Source organism: Myxocyprinus asiaticus, chromosome 23 (genome assembly GCF_019703515.2).
Source record: "Myxocyprinus asiaticus isolate MX2 ecotype Aquarium Trade chromosome 23, UBuf_Myxa_2, whole genome shotgun sequence".
NCBI classification, from domain to species: Eukaryota; Metazoa; Chordata; class Actinopteri; order Cypriniformes; family Catostomidae; genus Myxocyprinus; species Myxocyprinus asiaticus.
Window position 1 is genome coordinate 40,453,610 of NC_059366.1, and position 8,891 is coordinate 40,462,500.

At 39.8% G+C, this 8,891-nt stretch overlaps 1 protein-coding gene across 1 annotated transcript in view; it reads left to right on the forward strand.

The window, feature by feature from the left end:
- Nucleotides 1-2,395: 2,395 nt before the first annotated feature.
- LOC127413678 (cadherin-23-like) overlaps nt 2,396-8,891 on the forward strand; it is a 315,190-nt gene continuing 308,694 nt past the window's right edge. Inside the window, exon 1 of the mRNA XM_051650995.1 lies at nt 2,396-2,495. Within this exon, the coding sequence (XP_051506955.1) occupies nt 2,411-2,495 (85 nt within the window). The 5' untranslated portion in view covers nt 2,396-2,410. The remainder of the gene's footprint in view (nt 2,496-8,891) is intronic.

The following is an 8,891-nucleotide window of genomic DNA, read 5'->3' on the forward strand; positions in this document are numbered from 1 at the left end:
CAGCAGTGCTGATTTAGGGCCATATAGCACAAATGCGAGTGTGATATTGCTTATATACAACAGTTCAATGAACAAGTAAATAAAAAATAAAAAAATGAGGAAAAACTGATGTGACGAGGAGGAGGGTGTGGCCGGACCGTGATGGTGCACGGCTGGCGCTGAATCAGCTAATCAAAGGGAGAGCGAGATAAAGGGGAGCCGGAGGCGCCAGTTCGAGAGAGAGACTCACGCGGCCACGTTGCATGTGTGTGTGTTTTTTTATGTTTGTTTTAAGTTAAGTTTGACATTAAAACTTTCTGTTTACTGTTCAGGCGGTTCCCACCTCCTCCTTGCCCATCCTTGTTACAACTGAGTATGATCACAAAAAATGCATTTGTGCATGGAACTACTTACTTACACGACGGATCAGAATCTGCTGTTGCTGGTTCAAACCAAATGATGGATCCAAGCCTCTCAAAAATGTCATTTTAGAACTAGTATCATGGCTTTGGCTGTTGCTAACAAGTTTTTGGAGAAACAAGGATGGATGAATGTGTGTATGCGTGTGTGTGTGTGTGTGTGTGAGAGAGAGAGAGAGAGAGAGAGAGAGAGAGAAAGAGAGAGATACGGAGCTTGTGCGATCACCTGTCTCTGTTGCCAATCCCAAGCAGAGATGCTGTTGTGTGTTAGTCAACTTTCTGAAGATAATGTCATTTTTGTCAAATGATTAATATTTTCTCTGTGGAAAAATAGCCGTCCAAGCGGGGGTATTCCTCCCTATTTTGTGGTAGCCGGTGCGCAAGAGTCATTCACTATAGAAACCGCAATCTCCTCCGCCATTTTTAAAAGTATGTCCTCTCCAATGTGGAAACTTCGGTAAGAGGTAAGCGCCTTGAGTTTGTGTAATTAATCAGTCTATTGTGTCTCTCAGATGTGAAGAGCCTCATTTACACGCAAAAATGGTCTTTTGCTGCCACCTACTGGCTAAAATCTGCAATGTCACAAAAATAAATGTAAAGAGACACATAAAGCTTTTTACATATCTGCACTGCTCTTACACTTTAGTTTAGAATGGCACAAACACAAGCGGAATGTTGTAAACAGTGAAGCGTCCGAGTGCTGATGTTCTGAGACATCGGTGCTTATGGAATGTCTCTCGTTCGGTTAGATTTGAGGACCGGAACTAACTGTTGTATATTTGCTGATAACTGTTTCCTATGGGGCGCAAAGTGGTTTTCCTTGAGGGTTTAATCTATTAATTCCAAGAATTGTTACATCTCATATAAATGGAAATCTGCTTCAGATCTCTATAAAATTATCTGTAAAAATATTTGTGCAATAATCACAAATGGCTGAAAAGGTCAATTAAATTCACTGGTCAAAAAGTTTGGGAAACTTGTATCTGATGCGCAGTATGTGCAAAATAAGTTACAACTTTCCACTTTCTGTATGTATACCTGTTTCTTAATACAGTCAGACACATGGTGTATTACTGATCTACTATATAAAGTACCAGTAATAGATTATTATTAACCTATTGTTAATCAAGAACCAAATATTTGCTAATTGCTCCACCGGGAGATCCATGCTTTACAACGGGAGTGCTTGAAGGGTTCCTGTTCTCATTATGGAATTAAATCTAAAGAAGCTGAACTGTGCTTGTTATCTCGTCTCTGTCCCTGCAGACATCTTTAACGACAGCATTACCAGTAAATCCCAGCAAAACAAACAAGCTCAGCCAATCCCAGCTCGGTAATTAGCCTAATTAAACAGAGGTTGTGCACGCCGTGATTAAACTGTAAGGTCATTTATATATATGACCTTACAGTTTCTGTAACACCACATCAGCTCTCTTGTAAATATCATTTTCACTCCTCTCACTCAGACATGTATTTATTAATTTAATTCTCAGAGTGAAAGAGATGCCGGCGAGATGATTAGCAGCACATGCGTCTCGATTAGCGTTGAGTGTGTGTGAGTACTTCACTCTCTGGGAATCCCTTGTCGAGTGAACCCTCCCCCTCACTGAAGCGAGTGTAAAACTATTCTTCATTTTAATGCATAAATTATATGCTTATTTAATCATTAATACTGTTGATATAATACTCCTCCCCTCAAGCCATATCGTCTATTCAAAGACTTCACAGTAAGTCACTAAAAGTGCATTTAGCATGCAAAATATTTGGGAGTAGATCTTCTGCGGGGAAATGCATTTCACAGAATATATGGTTGGTTCATACGTGTTGTAAATTTAAAACTAGGGTTGCACAAACTGATCAGAAAATCAGATTAAACCACAATTAATATGCAATATGATGAACATTTAACATCTTATGTTGTGCTGCTTATATGTCAAGGCTTGAACAAAATGGCATAAAATCACCTTGAAACAGCAATGTGTATGTTTGTGTGTCACAGGTATTGATTGGAGATGTCGTGGCATGAAGGTTCTGGAGGCAAGATGAATTTGGTCAAGTTGCTTGTCTCCCTATTGCTGCTACACACACTTTGTGAAGGTAAACACACTCACAGATGTTCTTTCTTTGTTTATCTCACGGGTCAAATGTGTCTCTCAGGCTTTTAGATTAAAACTGTGATTGTGCTGAGCTGTGCTGTCCCTGTTCTGTCACTCTCATCTGTTTCTCTCATTTGAAGCTTCCTCTCATTACCTCTTTTTCTCCTCCCGGTTGTCCTTCCTCTCTGCCCACATGCCCTGTCTTTTCTCCAACATCTCACTCCATCACTGCTATCACACGCCTGTCCATCATTCCTCACTGTGTGTGTGTGTGTGTGTGTGTGTGTGTGTGTGTGTGTTGCTGTGACTGATTTCTGGAATGAGAGCTGGACACCTCCAATCTACCATTGCATGTTTAAGAACACAGTGTCACTGCCACTTAACATCAGGCCAGAGGAGTTTATTATCCGCTCTTCTCCCTCTTCCTGCCTGTGTCCTTTACTTTCGCTGCAACTCTCTCAATCATTTACACACTCCATCTTTCTTCAACTACCCCTCTTTCTCTCTCTGTGTCTCTCATTGGTCTATTGGAAGCTGTGCATTCATGATTATTAAGCTGTCTCTGATTGGTCATGGGTTAAATGAATGGGAGGTAAATTAGGGAGGGAGTTTGATCGGTGCTCAGCCCTGAACCCCAGAACAACCCAGTGCTGAATCTCAAACACCTCTCGGCACAGAGTGAATTCTTAAAGAGTTAGTTCATACCAATACTGGAGTGGATGGCGACCCAGACTACTCCAAATATGACAAAAAAGGACCTTCAAAGTAGTCTATACGTGTAGAGCTTTACTGGTTGTTTAGATCAGTGTTACTATCAGAAATAATTGGTAATTATTTCTGTAGTTATTAATCAATATTTAAATTAATTAATTGGATCTAACTCATTAAAACCTCATATGGGACTCCAGTAAATGTAGTGTGCTACGTTTAGGAGCAAGTTTGGTTATTAGCAGTAATTAATAATTATCAAAGATAATTATTAATTACAAAAATCAATAGAACATTGATTTTTGTCAATGTTAGCTTTTTTTAATCCTTTAAATCAACAGTTATCAAAGATAATCGTTAATTGTTAACGTTGATGAAACATTAATTAAAATTAACACTAGCTTATTGATCATTCAAATTCAATCAAAGATAATGATCAATTATCAAAAATCAATAGAATATTAATAAGGATTAACATTGACGGGGCACCACCCTGAAATCAGGGACTAATAACCGAATATTAAAACAGTCTCAATATTAGATTGTTTTCTTAGGAAAATCGACATCCGAAAAATATCGATTTTCGGGAAAAAAAACAATGAATGAAGGTTTGATTCCGAGCACTGACATCCCGTCAGCATGACACAGGCGTATGCAAAACAAACCAAAACACTTCTCTTTGTAATATAAACAAAGTTTATTTATGCAGTAATATCAATTAATAATTAATACAATGCAGTCAATAAACTTCCGACTTACAACTACAAACTAAACAGTGATATGATTAGATATGTAAATAATTCTATAACACATAAGGTGTGTGTGTGACAGTGTGTGTGTGTGTCAGTGTGGTTAGTGAGAGAGAGAGAGAGAGATGATTAAGTGACAGCTTGAAAGCTGATTTCGCGATAGCTGGAGATAAAGCAGCCGTGTTCATCACTTAGAGACGCGGTTTTACGAGCGGGGCTCGTAAAAGTCCCTTGTTATTTGACTCTTTAATGGATGAACTCAGTTGCTGTCTCACCCGCGATGGCGAAAATGCACAACAGTCCAATTTGGTTGGACCACAATACAGCAAAACAAATTCGTGATAATTAATACCCTGAGTATTAATAATTAGCGGACATGGCGGTCTGTAAACTGTACAAGCAAAATCCTTGAAACACAAGAATAACACACTATAATATTCTATCTCTGCCCAGACGTAAACCTCTTACTTGAATCGCATGAGGACACAGGTAGAATGTGTTTTCCTCCGTCCTTTAACTTTGACCCGGTTCCTTGAGGCTCGGGTGATGACGGGGGCCGTTTCCTCGCGCTGTCGGCGGCCGGTACGGCTGTTGATTCTCGGCGGGCTGGCGGAGAACTCAGAAATGTCGACTTGATTGAAGATGGAAGAGAAATCTTTAATCTCTTCACTTCTGTAGGCCAACGGATGAAGATGCGAATTGCTCGGCGGTCTCCTTCGGATCCGTTAGAGTGTTCGGTTGAACACAGAGTAATCTCAACTCGTCCAGCGAGATGGAGATTGTATGGCTACAGTTTCAAGTCGGACATTACTTCCTTAAGCCACAAGGTTGCACCGGAGAGCAGCAAAAAGCTACATCCGTATTCGGTGAACGATGTCGCTGGAAGCAACTTTGGAAGCATTTCAGAATTATTTGAAGTCCTGATGATGTCATGTTTGAGGGACGTTCTGTTGTGTGCCTCATCCAATAGGAGTTGAGTGCTCGATCCTTTAGTGAGCAAGGCTTCATGGATTTGTAGTCTGTTTTGGACTCCCTTTGTTTGATTTTGGCACGATTTTTATCAGTAAAATTTACGACTAAGAAGGTGGGGGCTTGAGGAATGTTTTTATGACTGTTAGGCCTGCCTTTGTCTTCTATCTGAATACATGAGGCCCAACATACATCTTTTTAAGCCATACAATGGCTTTGTGTGGGAAAAAGTCTGAAATATTTGTTGTTTTTCATTGATAATCTTGTCTTCTGCACTAACACAATTAGCAGACTTTGAACATAGCGCATGAATTGTATGGAGCGTTCAGGAAGCGTTCTTATGTTAAAAACGGCTAGACGGAGCGCAACAGAACTGCACAGAAGCCTCGTTTTTAGGATTCACTTTGTTGCTTATATAAATGCTCAGTACACTTGTCCATATGTACAGTATATATATATATGGTTATGGAACAAAAGTACTTTTTGTATTTATTTTATTTTTGGGTGAACTATCCCTTTAAAAGGCAATGGGGTAAGATTTGTAAAAGGAGGAGAGGTAGGGCTGAGGTGTCTTCCAAATGAATGATAATGGCTATATGAAGACATTTGACATGACATGAAATGTTCTGTCCGACCTCTTCACTCAAATCTTTCAATTAATGCCACATCCAATAATTCATGAAGTACAATGTTAGAACCTTAGCTATTATGCCTGTTTTACACATTCTGCGTTTACAGCATGTAAACTACTCTGCAGTGTAACTGACATTGTTTCTGCTGCATAACAGAGCTGCAGCTCTCTCTGTAAAAGAAAGTAATTTTTGGGGTTATCACGTGGCATATTTCCCTTAATAATTGCAATAAATTATGAAATTGTTATTGGAAGTGGGTGTTCAAGAACTATTGCAAATGTAAATATCATAAAATCTAATGTATTTACATGGAACCCAAACACCAAAGTGTTGGATATAAACTGTTTAAATTAGGGATGTGCAAATCTACCAATTTTCATAATCAACTACATTTACATTTATGTATTTGGCAGTCGCTTTTATCCAAAGTGACTTACAGTGCACTTATTACAGGGACAATCCCCCCGGAGCAACCTGGAGTTAAGTGCCTTGCTCAAGGACACAATGGTGGTGGCTGTGGGGATCGAACCAGCATCCTTCTACCAGTTATGTGCTTTAGTCCACTACGCCACCACCACTCCTTGTCCATATGTACAGTATATATGGTTATGGAACAAAAGTACTTTTTGTATTTATTTATTTTATTTTTGGGTGAACTATCCCTTTAAAAGGCAAAGGGGGAAGATTTGTAAAAGGAAGAGAGGTAGGGCTGAGGTGTCTTCCTAATGAATGGTAATGGCTATATGAAGACATTTAACATGACATGAAATGTTGATTGCTAGTCGTGGGTTCTGAACGTCTAGTCGACTAGTTAAGGAACCCATAAAAGTATAATGAGGCTCTGTTATGTTCATGTGACCCCGATCAGATGCATTTTAGTTTTCGTCGCTTTGGCTGTAACAGCAGTGCATAAAAGGACTAAACCTAAAGCATTAACGAGACAAAACTTTTTTTTGGTGCTAACTGTTATTCACTGTTAAGCACAGCTATTATCATGACAGAAATTTGCATGTTGATAAATTTGAGAACTGCATCTCCGATCAACATTATGTTGACTCACTGACAAGTACCATCTCCCATCAGACATTTTTGCAATGGCTCAAGTGTGTTTTCCTTCCCTTGTGGCGTGACTGGAAGTGTGTTGAGTCTGCGGCCTGGGTTCGGATTTAAAAACAGGAAGTAAACGCATTCATTCTCTCCTTCAAAGTGTCTATTTGCACCCCGGTGTAAGTCGCATCTGCCACACAGTGCAGCTATTTGCACCCCAGTAGTGTGATGGAACCAAAGAAATATACGACAAACCAAACAATAGATGTCGCTGCAGTGGCATGAGGAGTAAAGACGTTGTGTGATTGTGTACTGTTGTCCTAGTGACCGCGGTTCGAATCTGCATTTTGTTACTCACATTTTGTTTTCCCATCCGATTTCCTGATTCCACTTAATATTTAATTTATTTCTACTTAAAATAATAGACAAAAATGAATGTAAATATTGCTGTTGTGATTTGGTCACGGTGAATATCGAGTACAGTAATATGTTGTTAATATAGTAACCATGCTTAATTTTGGTTTAGGTTTAGGGTTTGGGTTGGGGGGTAAAGTTCGTGATAAAACATGCATTCATTACATCCTGTACGGCTGAAATCAACTCGCTACACAGCTTGCTTTTGGCGGCCCTCTGTGGACATTTCACCCAGAAAATGGAGCTCACATGTGCCTATATGCCCAACAACGATTACCGATTTGGCCACTGGGGGCAGTGTTCCAAATTTTGCTGAGCACAGACCGATTTTAGCTAAACAAAAGTCAACGTACTGTTTCCGATTTCACTGTGAGATTAGTCTGTAAAACCACCACCACTAAAAATATTAATGTAAGGAGTTGTCCCCACTGCTCGACTAGTTGGTTGTTGGATAACAAGTCAATTAGTTGACCACCCGGTGACATCCCTAATTTAAATCGTCTCTATTTGGCCAGAAAAATTGTATCTTCTCTCTGCATGTGTAACTTGCATCAAGTCCAAAAGAAATCTTTTTTAAAACAATGGGTGACTCAGTGTTTCTTGCGCTCCGCTGCTACAGAAACTAACCAAAATAAATTATTTGATAAAGAAATTTTACCTGAGTTGTGATCTTGCAGTCTAAATTGAATTCAATGAGACAAAAAGACAGTGTGTAACAAAATAATGGAAAGAAAATATATAGTTCTGTTGAGTTGTCCTTGTGGGCTACACGTAAGGTATGTTTTGTATTAAGATTTGTGAAACTTAAATCAGTATCATTTCAGACATGTTGTTCATATGACAATATTTAGTTTAAAAAAACATGTGCAACAGTAATGTTTTTGTAATACATAATTTTAATTAAAATATATGTAATTTTATTTTGTATTTTTATTAAAATATCTTCTATTTTATTTGTTTTTAAACTAAAATGGCTCAACAGGGGCTCCCCTACTGCAAAAAGAGAATTCTGTAGGTAAACCTGGGGAGATTATTTGACTGCATAATCTTAGTTGCTGCAAAAAAGCTTTAATGCAAAATATTATGTTGATAGATAGGTTTACAGTCCATTTTGACCAGATTTGTGTTGAAATAGTCCGTCTGAGTGCTGTAACCTGTTAATATGGGCGCCTTAAGGACCGCCAAGGACCCCTCTGTCAAGCTTCTGAAGTTTGCAGATGACACTACTGTCATCGGCCTCATCCGAGATGACGATGAGTCTGTATACAGAAGGGAGGTTGAACGGCTGGCTCACTGGTGAAGTCAAAACAACCTGGAGCTGAACACACTCAAAACGGTGGAGATGATTGTGGACTTCAGGAGGAACACCCCAACATTGACCCCCCTCACCATTCTAAACAGCACTGTGGCATCAGTGGAGTCATTCAGGTTCCTGGGCACTACCATCTCACAGGACCTGAAGTGGGAGACACATTGTCTCCATTGTGAAAATGGCCCAGCAGAGGTTGTACTTCCTTCACCAGCTGAGGAAGTTCAACCTGCCACAGGCGCTGCTGATACAGTTCTACTCAGCGGTCATTGAGTCTGTCCTCTGCACTTCAATAACTGTCTGGTTTGGTTCAGCTACGAAATCAGATATCAGAAGACTACAAAGGACAGTTCGGACTGCTGAGAGGATTATTGGTTGCCCACTGCCCTCCCTTCAAGAACTGTACACTTCCAGAGTGAGGAAAAATGCTGGGAAAATTACTCTGGACCCCACTCCCCCTGCCCATTACCTTTTTGAACTGTTGCCTTCTGGTCGGTGCTACAGAGCTCTGAGCACCAGAACCGTCAGGCACAGGAACAGTTTTTTCCCTCAGGCTATCCATCTCATGA